Source organism: Penaeus monodon, chromosome 4 (genome assembly GCF_015228065.2).
Source record: "Penaeus monodon isolate SGIC_2016 chromosome 4, NSTDA_Pmon_1, whole genome shotgun sequence".
NCBI lineage: Eukaryota > Metazoa > Arthropoda > Malacostraca > Decapoda > Penaeidae > Penaeus > Penaeus monodon.
In genome coordinates this window covers 4,333,339-4,355,838 of record NC_051389.1, presented here as the reverse complement: position 1 = coordinate 4,355,838, position 22,500 = coordinate 4,333,339, and the positions used below count along the sequence as shown (strand labels likewise).

The 22,500-nt window shown below is 39.4% G+C and overlaps 4 protein-coding genes across 5 annotated transcripts in view; 3 read left to right on the top strand and 1 right to left on the bottom strand.

Moving 5' to 3' along the window:
• LOC119572422 (fibrous sheath CABYR-binding protein-like) overlaps window positions 1–1,833 on the top strand; it is a 12,889-nt gene extending 11,056 nt beyond the window's left edge. Inside the window, exon 12 of the mRNA XM_037919539.1 lies at window positions 1–1,833. This exon is cut by the window's left edge and continues 478 nt beyond it. Within this exon, the coding sequence (XP_037775467.1) occupies window positions 1–1,618 (1,618 nt within the window). The 3' untranslated portion in view covers window positions 1,619–1,833.
• Window positions 760–7,846, top strand: LOC119568773 (muscle M-line assembly protein unc-89-like). 2 transcript variants are annotated; one of them, XM_037917221.1, is made up of 2 exons: window positions 760–4,557; window positions 7,144–7,846. In XM_037917221.1, exons 1-2 carry the CDS (start codon window positions 2,020–2,022, stop codon window positions 7,264–7,266), a joined length of 2,661 nt encoding a protein of 886 aa, XP_037773149.1. In that variant the 5' UTR covers window positions 760–2,019; the 3' UTR covers window positions 7,267–7,846. The 2 variants fall into 2 exon arrangements, with proteins under 2 accessions (XP_037773149.1, XP_037773155.1); XM_037917227.1 differs by having other exon boundaries at window positions 1,079–4,005.
• Window positions 7,847–8,591: 745 nt separating this feature from the next.
• Window positions 8,592–14,009, bottom strand: LOC119568800 (D-dopachrome decarboxylase-A-like). Its single transcript, XM_037917243.1, has 3 exons — window positions 13,790–14,009; window positions 13,407–13,579; window positions 8,592–8,734 (listed from the first exon to the last, which is right to left on the bottom strand). The coding sequence occupies exons 1-3, from the start codon at window positions 13,895–13,897 to the stop codon at window positions 8,668–8,670; spliced, it is 348 nt and encodes a 115-aa protein (XP_037773171.1). The 5' UTR covers window positions 13,898–14,009; the 3' UTR covers window positions 8,592–8,667.
• Window positions 14,010–14,644: 635 nt separating this feature from the next.
• LOC119568788 (5-formyltetrahydrofolate cyclo-ligase-like) lies at window positions 14,645–17,054 on the top strand. Its single transcript, XM_037917235.1, has 3 exons — window positions 14,645–15,017; window positions 15,594–15,782; window positions 15,987–17,054. Exons 1-3 carry the CDS (start codon window positions 14,779–14,781, stop codon window positions 16,150–16,152), a joined length of 594 nt encoding a protein of 197 aa, XP_037773163.1. The 5' UTR covers window positions 14,645–14,778; the 3' UTR covers window positions 16,153–17,054.
• The last annotated feature ends 5,446 nt before the right edge of the window (window positions 17,055–22,500 follow it).

Genomic DNA, 22,500 nt, shown 5'->3' with positions numbered 1-22,500 from the left:
CATAACAGAGGAACCCAAGGATATAGTAGTGGCACCTGCAGTAACAGAAATAACACCTGTCTTAACAGAACCTGAGCTTGAAGTAACCCCAGCTTTAAAAGAACTTGTGCTAGATGTAACCCCTGCTGTAGGAGAACCTGACCTAGAATCTAAACCTGCTGAAACAGAGCCTGAGCTAGAAGTGAAACCTGCTGAAATAGAATTAGTGTCTGAAGTAAAACCCACTGAGCCAGAAGTGAAACCCATTGAAATGGAGCCTGAACCAGAAGTGAAACCTGCTGAAATAGTTCCTGAGCCAGAAGTGAAACCTACAGAAACTGTGCTTGAGCCTGAAGTAAAACCTGCTGAAACTGTGCTTGAACCAGAAGTAAAACCTGCTGAAACTGTGCTTGAACCAGAAGTGAAACCTGCTGAAACTGTGCCTGAACCAGAAGTGAAACCTACAGAAACTGTGCTTGAGCCTGAAGTAAAACCTGCTGAAACTGTGCTTGAACCAGAAGTGAAACCTGCTGAAACTGTGCCTGAACCAGAAGTGAAACCTGTTGAAACTGTGCCTGAGCCTGAAGTGAAACCTACAGAAACTCTGCCAGAGACAGAAGCACCATCAGACCCTGAAGTAAAGGGAAAAGCAGATGCAAGGGAGGCTGAGGCGGCACCCAGCGATGACAGTATTCGGAAAGTAGGTCTGGTGAATAAAATTATCCAGTACTTTTCCAAGGAGAAAGAACCTCTAAAAGAGATTGTAGTCGAGGGTGGAGAAAAAGTAGAAGAAAAGATTGCAGAAGCAGTCAGTGAGGCAGCAGAATTCGTCGAGAAAGGAGCAGATAAAGTTATTGAAGACGCAGAGGTTGTTGAAGAGATCGGAGAAAAGGTGGAATCTGCAGTACAGGTTGTAGAAGAGGTTGCAGGTGCCGCTGCCAAAGCCGCTCATGATACTCCTGGTATTCCTGAATCTGTTGCAGAGAAAGCTGAAGAGACAAAGGAAATTGCTGAAAAGGTGGAAGAGGTCATTGGCACAGTAGAGTTTATTGCAGAAAAGGTTGAGGAAGTTGCAGAGGAGATTAAAAAAGAAGCAGAGGCTGTTGAAAGTAAAGCGGTTGAACTGATAGAGAGCAAGGAAAAGAGAGAAGAACTCATAGAAAAAGCCATTGATTATGTGACTGGTAAGACACATGAGGAATTGGAGGGTGTAGAAATCAAGAAACCGGAAGCAGCACTTGTAGAAGAACCTGTGGCAGTTGCAGATGCCAAAGAACCTGAAGTGACATCCGTTGAAGAAGGAAAGCAAGGAGCAAGGGAGCCAGAAGTGCCAGCACCTGAGGGAATGGAAGTTCAAGAAAAACTTTCTGCTGTAACTGAAGAAAAAGAAGCAACAGTGGCACCAATTGAAGAACTGAAGGAGGCTGAAGTAACCACAGAGAAGAGTGCTGAAAAGATTGGTTTGGTTGATAAACTAATCCAGATTTTCTCCAGTGAGGATGAAAAACAGGGTGATGAAAACCTATCCTTAGAACCAGGAGTAAAGGAAGCTGTTGCTGAAGTTGGAGACAAAGTGGAGGAAGAAGTTACAAAAGGGGAAAAGCCAAGAAGTGGAGAAGGATGCAGCAGATGTATCTAAAGCAGCAGACATTGTGAAAGAAGAAGTGAGCACAGAGGAACCTGCAGTGGCACCAGTTGTTGAAGTCGCACAGTCTGAAATACTTTGTAACGGAAGAACAGCAGCCACAATCAGCACCTATTACAGAAGAAAAAGAACCAACATTGATTCGTGATGAAAAGACACAAAAAGAGAGAGTAGGTTTAGTTGATAAAATATTGCAGTTCTTCTCCAGTGAGGAAGAAAAACCTGAGCCTGTAAAGGAGGTTGTAGAAACACTGGTAAAGGAAGCTGTTATTGAGGGTGGAGAGAAAGTTGAGGAAAAAATAGCAGAGGCTGTTAGTGATGTAGCAAAAGAAGCTGAGAAAGAAGCAGATGAAGTATTAAAAGCAACTGAACTTGTTGAAAAGGTAAGTGAAAAGATGGAATCAGCTGTAGATGTTGTAGAAGAAGCTGCAGGTGCTGCTGCCAAAGCTGCTCATGATACTCCTGGTATACCTGAATCTGTTGCAGAGAAAGCTGAAGAGACAAAGGAAATTGCAGAAAAGGTGGAAGAGGTCATTGGCACAGTAGAGTTTGTTGCAGAGAAGGTTGAGGAAATTGCAGAAGAGATTAAAAAGGAAGCAGAGGCTATTGAAAGTAAAGCCGTTGAATTGATAGAGAGCAAAGAAAAGAGAGAGGAACTCATAGAAAAAGCTATTGATTATGTGACAGGACAAACACCAGAAGAATTGAAAAGCACAGATGTGAAAGACCTCGAAGTGACACCCATAGAAGAGGAAGTTAAACAGATTGAAGATGTGAAGGCGAAAGAAGAGGCACCAGCTGCAGAAGTGAAGGAGGCAGAAGTTGTTGCAGACAAAAGTATTGAGAAGATAGGATTGGTTGGTAAACTTATGCAGTTCTTCTCTAATGAAGAGAAGACACCAGAGTCAGTAGAACCAGTGGTAAAAGATGCTATAGTTGAAGGTGGAGAAATTGTGGAGGAAAAAGCTGCAGAAGCGGTAAGTGAAGTAGCCCAAAGTGTAGAGAAAGATGCAGGAGATGTATCTAAGGTTGCACAAGTTGTAGAAGATGTTAGTACAAAGGTTGAATCAGTTGTAGAAGTGGTTGAAGAAGCTGCGGATGCTGCTGTCACAGCTGCTCATGATACTCCTGGTATTCCTGAATCTGTTGCAGAAAAGGCTGAAGAAACAAAGTCTATAGTTGAGAAGGTGGAAGAGGTTATTGGCACAGTAGAGATTGTTGCAGAGAAGGTGGAAGAAATTGCAGAGGAGATTAAAAAGGAAGCAGAGGCTATTGAAAGTAGAGCCGTTGAATTGATAGAGAGCAAAGAAAAGAGAGAGGAACTCATAGAAAAAGCTATTGATTATGTGACAGGACAAACACCAGAAGAACTGAAAAGCACAGATGTGAAAGACCTTGAAGTGACACCCGTAGAAGAGGAAGTTAAACAGATTGAAGATGTGAAGGCAAAAGAAGAGGCACCAGCTGCAGAAGTGAAGGAGGCAGAAGCAGACAAAAGTATTGAGAAGATAGGATTGGTTGGTAAACTTATGCAGTTCTTCTCCAGTGAGGAAGAAAAGCCTGGAAAAGATGTTGCAGTGGAAGGTGAATCGGCAGTTCAGAAAGCAGCAGATGAAGTAATTACAGCAGCTGGAGTAGTTGAAGAGATTAGTAAAAAGGTGGAATCAGCTGTAGATGTTGTAGAAGAAGCTGCAGGTGCTGCTGTCACAGCTGCTCATGATACTCCTGGTATACCTGAATCTGTTGCAGAGAAAGCTGAAGAGACAAAGGAAGTTGCTGAAAAAGTGGAAGAGGTTATTGGTACAGTAGAGTCTGTTGCAGAAAAGGTTGAGGAAGTAGCAGAAGAAACTAAAAAGGAAGCAGAGATTATTGAAGGTAAAGCAGACACATCTCAGGCAGAATCTGGTTTGTTTGATCAGCTGATTAGCATCTTCTCTAAAAAAGAAGAAACTAAAGAGGATGTTCCACCTGCTCCTGAGGCAGCAGTGGAGCCACAGGAGCCAGATACAGTTGTTGCAACTGAAAGAGCAGAAAAGTCAGATTCCGAAGGGGCCAAGGATAATTCCACTGACATTGTAAATATTGATGAAACCGTCTCTACCTCACTGAAACCCTCAGAAACCAATGATGATTCCACACCTGTGGTTGACAAGCTCTTGTCATCTGAATCTGCAAAGAAAGAATCTTTAGTGGAGAAATTTGCAAGTTTTTTTGGTGAGAAAAAACCTGACAGTAAGCAGTCTGCTGGTGTGACTTCAGATAGTAGTAAGGAAATTCATGCATCTGACTCTCCAACAGAGGCTGTTCCAGAACCGGTAGCAGTTGGTGATTCCTCACCCGAGGGAGCGACATCTGTGTCAGGACCTTCAGAGGAGTCCCAGGTACAGTCCCCCTCTATTAGAATAGGCCAGGGTACAGTTGAAGGGGTGGAAGGTAGCATTTCAGGTTTGGCAACACCAGATGCACCAAGTGAAGTTATGCCAGCTTTTAGTGAGAAAACAACAGAACCAGTTTTGGAGGTGAAGGACAAAGGTCTTTTTGATCAGCTGGCTGAATTGATAAGTAGCGATGAAAAGCAGAATATTGTGGCCTTTTCTGGTGCTGCTTCTCAGCAACCAACAGAGAAAGTAGACCAAACATCATCCGAAAAAACTGAGACTGAAGTTTCTGGTTCGGATAAAGCTGCTACAGAGGAAGTAAAGCCTTCATTCCTGGATAAAATTGCAACCATGCTGAAAAGTAAAGGTTCTCCTGAAATTACCAGTACTGAAAAAGAACCAACTCAGGGTAGTGAAACCTCAAAAGAGAATGCTAGAGATGATGATGTGTTTATTGTAGTAGGAAAACCAAGCCATCCAGTTGATGTTGACTCCGCAGAAAGCTCCCAGCAAAGCAAGAATCCAGTGAGCTCCCATCAGCAAGGCTGGTCAAGGGTAAAGTTAGAGCCTCATATCTAAGTGCCTGTTGTAACCAATAGAGATGCTGCTGCTCTCTTATACTAAGCTTCAGGTTGCTGGAATGGGTCTCTTTCCCATTATTACTTCCATGTTGTTTCTTTGTCCAGGTCTTCTTTGTTTGTGAGTGAGAGATTAGCAGCTTCTGCTGTAGTTCTCTCTGGTATTTCATTCAGTTCCTTTTGACTCCCATTGAAGGACATAATGTGTAAGAAGTAATCTGTCCTTAAATTTTATGTTTCATACATATCTAGATGATGATTTGCATGATTTTCAAAACAGAAATACTGATACTGCTGACTAGTATCTACTAATTTTTCCTGTTAATGAATCCCTCAATATATACACTCGCGTAACTTTTCAATACCCTTAAGGTATGTTGCCTGATTTTTTTTATAACCAGTTTAACATAATTCAAATGCAGTACAATCTTACCACAAATTTTTAAAGTGTGTGATATATATATATATATATATATATATATTATATATATATATATATATATATATATTATAATATATATATATAATAATATATTATATATATATTATAATATATATATTTATATATATATTAATATTATAATATTTTATTATAATTATATATATATTATATATATAATATTAATATATATATAATTAATATATATATATATATATATATATATATATATATATATATATATATATTATATATATATATATATAGTATTATTATTATATATATATATATATTTATATATATATATATATATATTATATATATATATATATATATAATACACACACACATACTTATATTTTGCTTCATTTTCTTTGTAATCCATGTACAAGTATTATTAAGGTTGTACTGTATGTGTTTGACAGTGAGACTACCTGTGTGTTTCTGTGAGTTATGCCTCTTTTGGGATAATTTAAGGGAGAATGCAGTAATGCACAGTTTGTTTTCTTGTTTAATTTATTGAATATGGTTTTCATTTTGTTTTTAAGAAAGCATTTTTTTTTTTTCCTCATAAAATATTAGATGATGAAATGTGATTGGCTTATTAACCAACTTCATATTTCTTGGTTAATTGTTCTCTAGGAATACGATTTTTCTCCTTTTCTTATCCATTCTATCTTTTTGTTTACCTTCCCCCCAAAAATAGTTTTTTGAACAAATTAGGTTTCCTTCACTAAGCTTTTATGGCATCTTTAAACTCCACAGGAAATGGGTCAATAATCCTTCTTTGTCTGCAGGTTGTCATGACTGTTTTATAAAATCAATCCTTTATCACTTTGAACCTTGTGTTTTTACATTAATCATTAAGTAAGGACATTATTTAACATATAACAAAAACATTAACAGAATATGATCTATTAACCAACAGAAGATCTTGGAGTAACTGATAGCCTTTGTGAGTAGGTTTATATTAGTCATAAAAAGACAGTATTATGAATATGCTTCGTAGCTCATGGAAGATCATGCACAGCACTAGCAGCAGCCAGTTAGTGGGTAGAAATACCAGCACTCATCAGAATTGGTCCGGGTTATCATTTCATAATCATAGAAATCTTATTTATATATATATATATATATATATATATATATATATATATATATATATATATATATATATATATATATATATTTATAACAAAAACTTAGATAATATACATCAGATAGAAGACAAAACTGATTAGTGGGGAAATGAGGACTGCTTGTATTATGCTTCATGAATATGATATAATGTTGGTTTACCTGTTCAGTTGTAGTAGTTGCTATTTGATATAAAACTGTTCTGATTGCCAAGAGTTGTGGTTAAGAATACTGTATTTTAGATATATTTGATAACATTGTATTATCATCTAGAAATAAATTTGTATTGAAATTCAAACTCAGTTGTGTGACTATGAGACTTTTAATTAGGAGGAAAAAAGTTTCTAAGATGACTGATTATATTGGAGGTATTTGTCATTTGTTTGTTTTCCAATAAGAGTATTCCATTGGCATAATGTACAAGCAGGACTTTGTTCTTGAACGGATATTTGAAGTGTGTCAAAATATCTCTGCCTGTAGATATTACATTTTAAACAGATCTTGGGTTCTTACTATTTATCAACTCTCATAGCTTAGGTAAATTCTAGACACTTGGTTATTTGCATTATCCGGAGCTTATGCATAGGATGTTAGCATTGGCAATATTATATGCACTGATGACTATGGATGTGTGTTTCATCTGAAATTATTGTGGGTTGATTTGAGGCATTTCAAATTTGTCTTGTTCTACTAATGGTTCTTAAGATTAATTCATACTAATGTGTGTTGGTGTTTATCCTGTTCATTAATCTCTTAAAAAGTAATCGTCATGGCTTACCACTAACTCCTATATATTATAATTGTTTAGATACAAAAACTGCTGAAGTTTGTCACTACAGTTTTTTCGTTCATGAGCATACCCTTTTGGATTCTGGCTTGAATCGCTGATATATTAACTTTGTATCGCTTTTGCATTTCTTGTGATAGGGATAATTGCCGCATTGTTATTTCCATGCCTTTTAACTATCATGTGTCTCTCTTCAATAGACCGGAGCTGAGGTGAAGCAAGAAGGCAAGGACGTCATCGTTCAGCTGACACCAACGCCTGTAGAAAAGGATTACGGGCAGAGCAACCCTGAAGATGCTGACATGTACACCACAAGGAGCTAGATGGAGACTGCTGCTAGGATGGGGTGCATGGGATAGGGTCATTGTGTGCTGCCCTCTGAAGATCTACGTCTTGTTTAAATAACTGTAGTGGGGTATAGGCAGAGGGGGAGTGTGTTCTTGTTAGTCATTTTTCCATGAGTAAGGGCTTATAATTCTTATCATTAGTGTTTGTATTGTGTGTTTGGGCAGTTTTCTTATTTGGGTTTCAAGTCTTTACTATTAGGCAGTTAACATATTCAATGAGAGTTATTTAATAATTTAACAATTGATCTTACATTCATTAGATTTATGCGCCTATATTTTTAATCTTCATTAAAGTATGTTTAATAAGGCAATTTAGCTAAGGAAACTGACATTTTCTCTGTTATCTCACTGATCATTTGACAAAACTTTTCATTATTAAACCTCTACATAACATGGATCAGCCCTATAATTATTTTGTCTTCTGTAAAAAATTCAATTTAACTGTAAAAAGAATGTAAAGTCAGAGATGATTTGGTAGGTGACATGCAGCTCCATGGGAAATGACCTTTGTGTATATACCTTTTCTCAATAAAGAATATTGGATGTATATTTAAAATGTCAATTTTGTTATGCACCACACTATATGAAAAAAAATCAATTTCTTAACAATATATTGTTGTCACTGTTCTTACTCTTCTCAACATATAACCGAGGAACTACATAATTAAAACAGATTTCTGGCCTTTATTATCAGTAATTGACATACAATGTCCAATCCACCCCAAAAAGTATGGCCCCAGACCATCTGATTTCGCATTTTGAATTGGAAAAGTTTATCCTTACAGCAATGATGTTATTTAGTTATTTTGGTTAGGTTTAATCTATTAAAAAATTTGTCAATTTAAGACATAATATCAACTTTCAAAACCAAAGGAGGTAACATGGAAGTTGGACAATTCCTTTGTGACTAATTCACTTTGAGAGATTCTAGGTCAAATAATTAAAATGTGAGAGAGAGGCAGTATTGAAACGGGATGAAAAAGGCCCCTTGAAGGAGTGTTGAGAGGTAGAAAGAGAATCTTCAACATTATTTGGTCATTAAACTTTTTACTTGGAATAAACTTTTTAAACAGTGGACTGATAATTCTTGTACTATATCATTTGATGGAATCTGCAGATGACTATTAAGTGGAGGAAAAAAAAGCGAGAGTAGGAAGAGAGAATTTATACATTGGATAAGCTTACATATAATCTCATGTTATGTACTAATTAACATTACATAGTACAGTACTTAAAAGGCAACCTGCAGCAAAAAAAAAAATCTTATTCAAGTTAGGGATTTCTTGGAAAAAAAAATCGACAACTGTAGAATAGTTTATTGCTAGATCATTCCACATACTCTCTCATGGTTGCAGTCCCATTCACTGGCTGTTGAAATCATCCCATTAAAGCGCCATTGACGGAAACCTGATGAGGCAGCACTGGTCGGAAAGTTAAGCAGATTCTAAGGGGGGAAAAGTAAATAAAAAGTATTATTTCTCTTTATCAATAATGAAGTTGAATAATTTTGTCGAGAGCAATTATAGCGATAAGGATAATAGGGCCAAAAAATATAAATAAAAATGTTAGATAATTCAGTAATAACACTGTTAATATAGATAACATGGGTGATAACATAGAGTAACAATGAATATCCATAACTGTACATGCAACAGGATATGTTGAAGTTGATGTTGATGACGTTGACGACAACGAAAACTTATGCATCTGGCCTGTCAACAAGCACATGACTACAAAGAGGTGCATGCTTCCATAACACAAGAAATTAACAATAGGAAGTCCCCTCGAGTATGGCGAGCAGCTTTGAGTACTATGTACGTGAAGCACAGTGTTGTCCGCGTCGTAACTTAAAAATTATAAGATAATGCGTAGGGTGCATCCAATACATTGACCACTGAAGCCTTTTCTCCTTTTCTCCTCCCGCCGTTTAATGCCATGCTCGTTTTCGTCGTGTGTGTGTCTGTGGGGGGGGCTTAGGAAACGGAAACTGAGACCTAATTTTACACGGTCTTTTCCTCTCCTTTCCTTTTCCTTCTCTTCTTCATCCCCTTCTTCTATCCACTTATCCTAATCGCTAACTCATGTTTACCCTTTACGCCTTAATACTTTCCCATAGTGCTACATGACCTTTGATGTCTAGCACATTTCTTTGTTTTAGCCATTAACCATTAGCTGTTCTTTTTCCTCCCCTTTTAATCCCAGGGTGCATGCGCGAGGATCATCTAGGCATGCTGTTTTGACTAAATTCAAACTCAAGAAACAAATCGCAACCCCCCCTCCTACACCGCAAGCAAAATACAAAGAAGATAATAACAGTAAGTAATCGTTATTTTAAAATGCCGTCTTTTTTCATTTCTCTTCACACTCTTCGGTTTTACGACTTTTCCCCCCATTGCCTTATCCTTGGGTTAATTTACCCTCAATATAACTTCGACCAAGCTGCGTGTCTTCAAGGCCTTGATACTGCCAGTTTTGCTCTATGGAAGCGAAACCTGGACGCTATCCAGTGTCTTGGAGTCTCGCCTTGATGCCTTTTGTAACAAGTCCCTTCGCCGGATCATGGGGTACAGTTGGCAGGACCGTGTGTCCAACCGGCGGTTACACCGTGAGACTGGCATGGGGCCTGTTACTTGCATAATCCGGGATCGCCAACTTAGGCTATATGGCCACCTAGCTCGTCTCCCTGTGGACGACCCTGCCCACCAGGAGTCTCTGCGAGACAACCCTGAGTGGAGGAGACCTGTGGGACGACTTCGGAGATCATGGCTTGGGCAGCTCGACGAGACCTGTCGCGAGGAATTAGAGATGGGCCGTGGGCCTGCCTGGAGACTCGCCTCGAGGGATCCCCGTGGCTGGAAGCGAAGGGTGGATGCGGCCATGCGCCCCCGTCGGCGTTAGCCCCTTGATATATGATGATGATACCTTCGACAAAACCCTTTTTTTCTCACAAGTTCTTCATCCAAGCCACCGTTTTCCTATCCTTAATCCTATGCTGATGACGTGGCTCTTAATATTAAGTTGAAAGTCTTTAGAGCACTTTCCCTTTTAAGTCTCCACTAACGCCTTATATAGTTCCAAATGAGAGAGAGAGAGAGAGAGAGAGAGAGAGAGAGAGAGAGAGAGAGAGAGAGAGAGAGAGAGAGAGAGAGAGAGAGAGAGAGAGAGAGAGAAGAGAAAGAGAGAAGAGAGAGAGAGAGAAATCTCCAGCATCCAAGCGTACTCTTAAAGTACGCCAACAGCTGGTCACATCTTTTCAACAGCCATCTGGTGACCTGCCTCTAGCTAGCTCTCAGGTCACCACACCGAACGGCTGACCTTAAATTGACCTTGTTCTCCTCCGTCACTATATCTCTGTGACCCGAAGTCTTTTCCCATTTATAAGGATGTAAAGTCACTCTTTTAATGCTTGGTCCAAATCTTATATTCTGGTCGATGCTGAAACAGTGGCCTAAAATGTTGTTCTTTCAGCTCGAACGCCAATAACCTGAATAATAAGCATGGGCATGATAACAATCATGACGGCTATGCTTAATAAAATAACGAGGATGATGATAATGATGATGATAGAAAGAAAGAGAGAGAGAGAGAGAGAGAGAGAGAGAGAGAGAGAGAGAGAGAGGAGAGGGAGAGGAAGGAGAGAGAGAGAGAGAGAGAGAGAGAGAAAGAGAAAGAGAAAGACAGACAAGACAGACAGACAGAGGGAAAGAGACAGAGACTCCGCAACACCCACAGCACATCCCAGCATTGCATTCAGACATAGTGCCACCACGACCTTGACTAAAACACAAAGAGATAAGATGATAAGACAGCAAGAAAACAGATGACAAGGAGCATCATATCAAGATAAAAAAAATTCGATGTCACTCTTCCTTCTCTTTATCTTCTGTTGCGTTTCATAGCGTTTTCACTCAACATGATAACAGAGTAAGAAGTAGAATGACAAGACACAGTTAATAACGCATTGGAAAAAAAACAGAAAATAAACGACATGACATGAGATCGGAAAATTGACAAAGATTATCAAAAACTGACGAAGATTAACAAAAAAATTGACAAAAATTAACAAAAAATTATAAACATAGTAAAGATTGACAAAAACTGACAAAGATTAACAAAAAACTGACAAAGATTAACCAAAAATTACAAAGATTAACAAAAAAAATGACAGCTGAAAAAATTAACAAAGAAAAAAAAAAGATTAACAATGATTAATTAATAAACTGACAGAGATTAACAAAAATTAACAAATATTAAGAAAAGATTAATAACACAGGACAGAAAACTGTAGAATGAGAAGGGAATTGCCTCTGTCTTGCGATGCAATGGTGGCGATGGTGGCGGTAGTAATGGTGATGGTGACGAAGATGGCGATGGTGGCGGTAGTAATGGTGATGGTGACGAAGATGGCGATGGTGGCGGTAGTAATGGTGATGGTGACGAAGATGGCGATGGTGACGAAGATGGTGATGGTGACGATGATAACGATGGTGATGACATTATTTGTGGCGAGAGTAATGGTGATGGTGGTGGTGACGAAGATGGTGATGGTGACTTTGATAGTGATAGTAATGACGATATCATTTGTGGCGGTAGTAATGGTGATAGTGATGATGATGACGATGATGGTGACGGTGATGATGACGATTACGATGATAATGATGATGACGATATTGTTAGTGGTGATAGTAATAGTGATAGTGATGATGACGGTAACAATAACGATTTCGATGATAATGATGACTATGACGACGATAAAGATGACGATAGATGGCAACTCCGGATTCATCTCAAGCAATGGATAAAAAAAAAAAAAAAAAAGCATGATAGCCATTCCGGACACTATGACATTACATCAAATCAAGTTCGCGTGACACAAATATCAAGGATGGAGAGAGAGAGAGAGAGAGAGAGAAAGGAGAGAGAGAGAGAGAGAGAGAGAGAGAGGAGAGAGAGAAGAGGAGAGAGAGAAAGAGAGAGAGGAGAGAGAGAGAGAGAGAGAGGAGAGAGAGAGAGGAGAGAGGAGAGAGGAGGAGGAGAGAGAGAGAGAGGGAGAGGGAGGGAGGAGGGAGAGAGAGAGAGAGAGAAGGAAGGGAGAGAGAGAGAGAGAGAGAAGAAGAGGGGGAGAGGTAGAGGAGGAGAGAGAGAGAGTGGAAGAGGAGGAGAAGAGAGAGAGAGAGAGAGAGAGAGAGAGAGAGAGAGAGAGAGAGAGAGGAGAGAGAGAGAGAGAGAGAGAGAGAGAGAGAGAGAGGGGGAGAGGAGAGAGAGAGAGAGAGAGAGAAGAGAGGAAGAGAGAGAAGAGAGAGAGAGGAGAGAGAGAGAGAGAGAGAGAGAGAGAGAGAGCGCAACTGCTTCATGAAAATAACTAACTCTGACATTAAAATGAGTAACTGGCATCCGTTTCATAACTATATTTCGCAAGAAAAATGATTCTAACTCCTAATTGTAAAACTGTGCGTGTATCCGAAGCATTGCCAAAGAAATTTCACAATGGTTTTGTAATATCTTAGCCCAGTCTTTATCTCGAGATATTTCATTTTGTCAAAGAGTGAGAATAATTATATACATCACAGACAAACATGTGCGCACACATACACACATGTAAAACACACACACACACACACACACACACACACACACACACACACACACACACACACACACACACACACACACACACACACACACACACACACACACACACACACACACACACACACACACACACACACACACACACACTCTCTCTCTCTCTCTCTCTCTCTCTCTCTCTCTCTCTCTCTCTCTCTCTCTCTCTCTCTCTCTCTCTCTCTCTCTCTCTCTAAAAGAGAGAGAGAGAGAGAGAGAGAGATGGAGGTGAAGGGAGGGAGAGAGAGGGAGGAAGGGAGACAGACAGACAGACAGACAAATAACAGACAGACTTTCAATATACGCACACGCTCCTCAAAAACACAATAAAAAAAAATCCGTGTCATCATTATTTCTCCATTCTACAAATACGCAAGATTTGGAACACGATCTTCCGAGAATTTGCAGACGATCAGCCCTCCCATTACACTAAACAAACAAACAAATAAATAATGCGACTCTCACCCCATTCGTATCCACGTCAGACTCACCTTGCAGGCTGAATCCCAGTACGGTCAGACAAGAATTTGGTTATTTCTTCAGCTGGCTTCTGGGTTTTCTCGGCGGAATCGAGTCCAATGGCCAACACGTGAACCTCACACAACGGGTCCCAGCTTCCTCCTCGGCACATCTGCTGCCCAGCCACTACAGTCACTGAAATACGCTGGGCGAGAGAGGGGGCTGTGTTGAGACGGTGGTTTGGTTTTTCAATGGGGGATGATTTGAGTTTCGATCGGTTCGTCCTGATTCCTTTAGAGTTTGGGGGATAATGTTAAAGGGGGTTAATGTAACTTGTATTTTTTTTATTACTATGTTGACTGCTCTATTACAGCTGTTGTCATATATAACTTTTTTTTTTATCAATTCGACTTACTTCTATGGGCTTCCCCAAAGTTTCTGCCAACTTTTCCGAAAAGCTCTCAGAAAAAGCCTTGTCCACTTTTTCAGAAGACAGATTAGTAGTCAGCGTCACGAAAGGCATATCTGAAATATCCCTTTAGAAAGAGAGAAAAAAAAAATGCTGTCACTGGAAGCTATTCCAACTAACGTTGCTAGGACGGGATTTATCAGCTGACTAAAAGGGGAGACCCAAGCCTCCCTTGGCACCCAGAGCTACTATGACGTAACCGGACGGCGATGCCACACCCCTGCCACCGGCCAATCAGAGCGGCGCTGGGCAGTCGGCAATGCATGGTACTTCGAGCCGCACGTGTGCGCTGTCTCGGGTCTAAATGGGTTTTATGCTTGTGTAATGCTCTTTTGGGTGTAGGTGATTACTATTCCTCCTCTGCTGGTTTTCTGGGCGATTCGCAGTTAAATAGAGCGGAATTATTATCTTTGGCTTTATTTATATATATATATCACATTTTTTTATCATTCTTCATAGTCAAGGCCACTTAAGTAACTGCGTCAAGACCAGCTTTAGCATACTTTCTGAGACTTGGGTGACCCTAATTGTAAAAAAAATGAAGATAATACCTTGCAACACAAACGCGGTGAAAGTGCATAGTTCAAAGATATTATAGCAATGAGCTTTAACAAATACCCCCCAACATCAGTATACAACGATTTATCCTCCCCAATCCATAAACACATCAAATAAAGAAAAAAATATATATGTATATATCACTGTCCCCTTCCATATCCTACAACACCAAAATATCTTGAAAAAATAGCCCATCCGAACGTAACAAGAAGTTAGCGGCTTGAAGCCACCGAGCAGCGAAACGAACGCGGCCCCAATCAGCTGTTCCCAAGCGACGCGACGGAGGCTGAAGGCTACTTGCGGACGGCTATTTTCAATGCCACGCCGCGCTCCTCCTCCTCACTGACAGGTGATTTCTCCGACGCCACGCGGGTGCCATGAATGCCATTAAAACAGCCAAGGGCCTGTTACGCCAGGAACTGAAGGCGAAGCTGAACGGCCTGAGTAACGAGGAGAAGGCACGGCAGTCGCAGGTCGTGCAGAAGAAGGTCCTGCACCATGACCTGTACAGGAAGAGCCAGAGGCTGTCCATTTTCTTGAGCATGCACGACGAAATTAACACGGATTTAATCCTGCGGGATGCTTTGGATGCTGGCAAGGCTGTTTATATCCCCAGGTAAGTAGGAGATGATGTTTTATTGGTGTAATGAATATTTTTTTTCCCCCGACGTTAACAGTGCAAGGATCTTGATAGGCAAATTCAAAGACACTTTTCAATTATGATGTTTATGTTGCAAATTTTCGACTTATTTGACATGTAAATAACTGCAAATTTTATGCCTTGTTTCATCTATTTTATAACCTATTTTGGGAAGTCAGAAGAATAATAATAGTGCATTGTAAAAGCAGCATTAATCTTCATTAGAGAAAGGTCACATCCATGAACCTTTTAGTGTAATACAAAAATACTTTCTTCTTGCTTTAAGTGAATCTTCACATATCTCTAAATATATGAAATAATAATTCATGCTTTATCACCAACTCTATGTTATTTGTGATCTGTTATTCCTTTTGTTATAAGAAAGACTGCTTAGAGTATTGCTTGATTATAGAATAGTTTGTAAGAGTAAGATTTTGGTATGAAGATAAATGCAAAAGCTAAAGCACAAAAATAACCCTGTGTAAGAGAAGAGAAGATGCAGTAAATCTTTATATCAAACAGATCCAGGTTTTAAACATGGCAATTTTTCAGATATGATAGCAAGTCGACCTACATGGATATGGTTCGACTCAAATCGTGGGAGGAATACGATGCTTTGCCGATGACCAAGTGGAACATCAAGCAGCCTCCTTTGGACCAAGATCGGGAACAGGCCCTGGCTTCAGGGGGCCTTGATCTGATCCTTGTACCTGGCCTGGCATTCACCAAAGCAGGACATAGGTAAATTTGCATTACTAATAGGATGTATGTAAAAATATTTGCAGTGAAAGTATACAAATTGTAGGTCTGTATACATACAAAACAATAAATGGAATACTGAAAGAAAAAAGTAATTTTAGCATTTTCTGAGATATTTCACAATGTTCTTATATAATAGACTAGATTTCAAAGGTTATTACTAATTTGCAAAGTTTCCTGTTACAGGATGGGTCGTGGACGAGGATATTATGACACATATCTTGCAAAATGTCGAGATGTGCAAGAGCATCCTCCAAGTACGATTGCATTGGCTTTTATTGAGCAAGTGCTTCCTGAAATACCCATTGAAGAGACAGATGTTCCAATTGATATCATTCTTAGTGCTGAATAATGTTGACATGCTTGCATATTCATATGTGAATATACATAGGCATGTGTGTATGCACATATTAATTATGTTTGTATATACTTTTGTAAGGAATTTTTTCTATGCTGCATCTTGCAAATGTATAACTTTTGATATTACACTTAACTTGATCACAAGTAAACCAGGATTTGTATTAGGATATGCTAGCCAGGGTTATATGGTTGTATGTATAAATGGTTATATAGGTGTATGGGAGGGTGAATATGCCCAAATGAATACATACAGTACAATATATGTATGCCTTTACAAGGTACTAATGATCTGGTATGAAAAGATATTTTGCAAGATATTTACTTGTATCATTTTTTATGTAATGAGGGACACAATTTCTACATTTATATTGAGAATTTTCTGCATAAACAGGAAGTCAGTAGTTCAAAAGAAGAAGTGAAATTTGTCGAGGAAAAAGCTTTTCCAAAACATGTTAGGTTTATTTTTTGTTCTAAATGGTTCTGTTCTTTTTTGAAAATATTTACTGCAAATATTACACATTTCAGAATCTATATCTTCAAAATTAGCTCTAGACATCTGATCAAGTCACACATTTCCTCAAAAGGTTTATCATGAATACATTCTTCATTTCATATCAATTTTTTTCTGTTAATATAATCTTTGTAAAGACTACAAATTGCCCGTATCATCCTATGGTACATAGATGTTGGCATATGCATACAAGTGTAAGATGAGTGTTTATTTTTTTCTTTATTAAAAAAAATCAAGAGAGGAAGAGTGATCAACCCCCTAATGAAGGTTGAAATAAAATGTTTCATGAAGGAAGTAAAACAAACATGGATTTTTGGATATGCAAATTGTTAAAAGTGTGCAATATGTATGGGTGCTTCATAAACTCCTTTGTTTGTTAAGTCTATTGGAGTTTTTATATCTTGTGCCATTTTGTTGATTTTCTACCTATGAAGATCTTTTGAATTCATTGGAAAACTCCTTTATATGGGATTGTTAGACCATAAATCTTATTTTTTAAAAAAGGTGTTTTAGCTCTGTCCTGTCATTAACCATCAGATTCCTTTATTGTGCCAGCAAATAACAGGATGAGCACAAAATAAATGGAAATTCAAAGAAAAATGGGTTGAAAACTTGTTAGATTTGGAGTTTGTGGATGTTTTTTTTTTTGTCTTCAATACATAAAGATAAGAGTTTAGTGATTTTACATGAGTAGCAGCTCTTTTAAGGATCAGGACACCATTCCTAATACAGCTGCTCAAAATACTTGGTCTGACGTTTACACCCTAACATGATGTAAGATGGTCTGTCTTCTCCATTGAGTGGACTGTAGACATCTGTGAGGAGGGCATTAAGTTCTGCTTTCTCTAGATAATTGACATAGAAACTAACTACTAACTCAACCTCCCTTCACTACCCTTTACTCTACCTATCTATAGTGCTACATGACCTTAGATGTCTAGCACATTTATTTTGCTTTTAACCATTTACCATTCAGCTTTCTCTAAGCTTACAACCTTTGACATTTAACAGCTTGTCCTAATCCTTAACTCATTTCCACCCTTTTCACCACAACACTTTATCATAGTGATATATGACCTTTGATGTCTAGCACATTTATTTCTTCTAACTGTATCTCTGCGCTTGGTAGGCCAGATGAGTGTCATTCACCGAGATCTCTAGTGTCAGCTGTGAGATACTGTTTCCCCATATTCACCAGTAAAGTCTTGTGCTTCATTATGCATTTTATGTTTGAAGTTTTCTTTCAGTGTTCCAGGATCTGTCAGGTTGTGATGTGACTGGAGATGGTGATGACAGACCACTAACCTCTCAGTCTGTCTAAGGGAATATTTTCTGTTCTTTAGTTGGGTGGGTGGGGTATGGTGTTGAAGTGGACCACAGGGTAGCCATGACAAGCCAATGGTTGGTATCACAGAACTATGCACTTCTGTTAGTCTAGCAATTTTGGAAGATCTTTACTGAATGCTGACAAGGTTGTGGTTGATCTCTTTAGCCACATTACCTGCATCACTGTGGAAGGCCTTACAAAGCCCCAGAGAATAACACTTTTCACTTCTGAGTAACGGACTGGCAGGCTTTTCACTGCTAGCTCGATCACAGCCAAAAACCACCCTGAAGTCACCAAATACAATGCCATGGAAGCAAATCTGGCATAGAATATCTCACACCAAGTTAACATATAAGAGAGACAGAGCCAGAAGAGGTCTCCAGCCTCAATATTATTAAAAGGTTATCAACTGGAGCTGCCTCTGCTGGATAAGGCTGAAGTCTACAGGAGAAAGCTTCGCTACCTTCTAGAGATGGTGACCATTACTGTGGCCTAGACTGCCATAAGTGAAACCACCCACACTAATCATGCCACTGCCAGGTCTTCTCACCTTTGAGAGGACAACCATCTTGACAACTTAAACTGTTTCAGTTTCCTTGAGAATAAAGGTCCCCTAATGCCTTGCTTGTTGTCGTGAGTGGTCTTAAAAGAGGGAGACTGGGGACCAGTGTACGGGATCACCCCTTCCTTGGGCCTCAACCTTCGCCTCAACTAATTTTGGTTCACCATGGCCAGTAATAAAGAATTTTTACCCTTATTAGGGGCATTAAGGGTTGCCCCCTCATCAACTAGCCTATCAAAATTTGATTTCATTGATTTCCCGACCCCTGCCTCTCTTTTGACCACGGCTCCAATCACTGATACTAATACCCCCTCCTCCAAATCATCCACCCAGGGCATTACTCAACCTTCAGAACACCCCTTCCTCTCTCCCAACTTCCTCCACCCATCTTCTACTGCACAGTCTTCTTCATTGTCTACCTCCTCCCCCCTTATTACTACTCTTCATTCTCATTGTCCTCCTCCCAACAGTACTACCTCTCTCCATATCACCTCATCTTCCTCCCACCCTCGCCCTTTTCAGTACCTTTTTTGTCACAGCCAAATGGGATCGATTCTTTGTGATTCCCCCTGGAGCCCCTAACTCTGACAATACCCTTTTCTTCCAATAATGTCTTCATAGACGAGTAGGCAAAGTTTCCTGTCGTAGTCTTTCTGATCGTCCATGCCTAGTCTGTCAAGGGCTATATAAGTACTTGAATAGACCTTGGTAAGTTGCATCAGAGTTCCAGACTCGTGCATCATCTACCCTGAGTGACCTACACTGTCCTGCAGCAATATTGTCAAGATTAGCTTCCGTAGAGATGACCTCCACCATGAAGTTTATATTGGTTGAGTGCACTGCGAAGTCCTCTCTCCCGACAATGTCAGAAATGTTGGCGTTTTGGCCTCCCAGTCAAACACTGGTGCTCCACAGCCCGCTGCCCTCTATGTGCCCAACCTGATCATGGCCGTTCAAACTGTTCTGCTCAATCATGCACTTGTGTTAATTGTGGTGGGTCCCACAATGTATCTTATAGGAGCTTCCATGCCTACAAGCTCGAATCAGATTCAAACTAGGCCTCACCCTACGTGAGGCCAGACAAGAAGCATATCGACGAGGTTTTTCTCTTTCTACCTTTTCCGAAACTGTACTTCGCTCCGCTCCCCTCCCATCTTCTCAAGAAATCTCAGCAGCTCCCCGAGTATCTCTTCCTTCTACCCTGAACCATCTTATCTCTACTCCCCCTCTCCTCCAGCCAAATTCCTTTTCCATCTAAATCCAGATCCTCCAATCTCTACCACTTCCCAGGTACCTTCCCCTCCCCCTCCTCTTTCTCACTACCTGTCGCACCAGACAATCTTAACGTTCCACCCCATCTTCTCCAACCACATCCTCTCCTACACCCACCTCTCCCTCTGCTCTTCGGACATCTATTCTCTCTTCTCCTCCACAAAAGAAAACCTTTGTTTCTCAGACCCCCACCCAACTCCCTTCCAGAAACTCCTGGGCATCCAAAACTTTCTAAACATGACCCAAGAGAACGCTTCGCTCCCTCATCCGCGCTCTATTTCTATTCGCTCCACATTCAAAGTATTTGCCGATATCCAATCTCCTCCTCCTCATGTTCCCCCTACCCCTCTTCCTCCCACTTACCCAAAAATCACCCCATCCTCTCCTCCTCTATGTGCATCACCATTCCCTCTTTCTTCCTCATTATCCTTACCACGCCCACCTGGACACTCACGTGACTCCCTTCTGTCGACCTTATGTCACAACAATGTCCTTCTCCGGGTGCCTCTCCTCCTGACATTCTTCCCGATACTTCACCACCTTCTCCCGTCTCCTTATCTTATTCTCAAGATTCTTCTCCTACTTCTACAACTATCATTTCTTACATATTACCCCTTCTTATTCCACAATAGCTCTTTTGCAGTTTTTCCTCATACAGTGTTACTCTCCCTTCCTCATACACATACTCTCCATTTGATCTGATCGCCCTATACCCTTTAACCCCACATCCTTTTACAAATCCCCACCTTATTCCATTTGCTCTCCCTCTATACTCTTTTTCACTACCATTCTATCCTACAGCGTTCTACAGCCTTTGACATTTAACATCCTATCCTAATCGTCAACTCATTTCCACCCTTTTCGACACAATGCTTTACCACTATACTATATGACCTTTGATGTCTGGCACATTTATTTCTTCTAACCAATGACCATTAACCATTAAGAGTAGAGGCTGCTGATCATCGATATGCAAGAGCAGGTGCAATATGCTTGTAGGATTCTCAGAGGCTTTACCATGCACATCCCCCGCTGGGTTGATAACAGATCACACGCAGGGCAGGTCAGCCAGAAGGCATGCAAGCACCTGACACTTACGGAAACTAACCACACCATCGGTTAACGTCACCTTGAGCAAAATTAAACAAGAGAAACTGTCAGGTTGTTAATTATCGAATTGTTTGTCTATTACATACCTAAGTTTCATAGTTTACATATGAGATATATGAATGTTTTTTTTTTCTTACGTGCATCTTCAGCGCAAGCTTGGCACTGTTTAAGAACGTTAAGTAACGCTATGGCTGCACTTCATTTTTATGGTCTGTGGTAGTGGTTCTAAACCTTTTTTATGACCATGGCCTACTTCCGGCCTTCCCAAATACTCGTGGCCTTGTGCCCTTCACATTCAAAATAAAATGTTCATAAACTCGTAAGACAAATATATATTATTTTCTTGCAGAAATTGATAGCTACACTGTAAATGAAACCTAGTGCTGTAATTGAGACATGAAAGTGAACATAATCTCGGGGTCAACAGACGAATTTTGATACAACTAATCTACTGCACCAATGCCCTGTTACATGTTCGTGATCCACCTGGTAGCCGGCTCATAGTCCACCGGTGTTGACTGCCACAACCAACGAGGAGAGTAATATCCTGATCTTTTTATTAATTTTATTTATTATCCGAATAAGATCAGCTGTGACACCCAACGCAGGCATTTCCTTTAGGAGATACGAGTAATATCAGTCTACAAATCATGGGAGAATATGAAATCTAAAAAAAAGTCATGGAAAACACTCATGATTAGATTTTTGACCCGTGATTACTACGGTAAATTATTTCACAGGAGGATGACTGCATGCATTAATTTAAAGGAAATGACATCGGATATTATAGAAAGACATCCATCTTAGTATAATCATGCAACTCACGGCATTATGCAACAAGTATCAAGTAAACACCAATTGGTAACCAACGTGTGGTATTAGCGTGGACTTGGATTGCGATTTAATGCAATCTCGGATAAATATATATATATATATATATATATATATATATATATATATATATATATATATATATATATATATATGTGTGTGTGTGTGTGTGTGTGTGTGTGTGTGTGTGTGTGTGTGTGTGTGTGTGTGTGTGTGTGTGTATGTATATATATATTTGTGTGTATGTTTATATAAATATATATTTATGTATATATAAATATTTGTGTACATATGTATATATACATACATACATGTATATACATATATACATGTATGTATATATATATATATGTATATATATATGTATATATATATATATATATATATATATATATATATATATATATATATACATACACACATATATATGCATATATATGCGCGCACACACACACACACGCGCGCGCGCGCGCGCGCGCATATTCATGTTGACAAATGTATAAAAGGTATGAATGAAAATGGATATCTTCACAATACAAGATATGCATTTGACCGATTTCGATCGTGTTTTCGTCAGAAATGCATACATAAAAGAAATTACAGGGTAAATATATATCAGACGTGAGCTGAAGAAACACCTGACGACTGTGAACTCCCAATTGTTGTTCGTATAATTGATGCTGTGACTTTGGATAGTTTGAATCTGCCCGATGCTGTGTTGACATTA

What these genes read in the sequence shown, in the direction of transcription:
- LOC119568788 (XM_037917235.1), top strand. Translation starts at nt 14,779, where the DNA reads ATGAATGCCATTAAAACAGCCAAGGGCCTGTTACGCCAGGAACTGAAG. An exon ending in AAGGCTGTTTATATCCCCAG is followed by an intron (nt 15,018 to 15,593) that starts GTAAGTAGGAGA and finishes GCAATTTTTCAG; the next exon opens with ATATGATAGCAAGTCGACCT. An exon ending in TTCACCAAAGCAGGACATAG is followed by an intron (nt 15,783 to 15,986) that starts GTAAATTTGCAT and finishes TTCCTGTTACAG; the next exon opens with GATGGGTCGTGGACGAGGAT.
- LOC119568773 (XM_037917221.1), top strand. Translation starts at nt 2,020, where the DNA reads ATGGAATCAGCTGTAGATGTTGTAGAAGAAGCTGCAGGTGCTGCTGCC. An exon ending in ATCAGCAAGGCTGGTCAAGG is followed by an intron (nt 4,558 to 7,143) that starts GTAAAGTTAGAG and finishes TCTCTTCAATAG; the next exon opens with ACCGGAGCTGAGGTGAAGCA.
- LOC119568800 (XM_037917243.1), bottom strand. Translation starts at nt 13,897, where the DNA reads ATGCCTTTCGTGACGCTGACTACTAATCTGTCTTCTGAAAAAGTGGAC. An exon ending in CTTTGGGGAAGCCCATAGAA is followed by an intron (nt 13,580 to 13,789) that starts GTAAGTCGAATT and finishes TCTCTCGCCCAG; the next exon opens with CGTATTTCAGTGACTGTAGT. An exon ending in ACTGGGATTCAGCCTGCAAG is followed by an intron (nt 8,735 to 13,406) that starts GTGAGTCTGACG and finishes TTCCCCCCTTAG; the next exon opens with AATCTGCTTAACTTTCCGAC.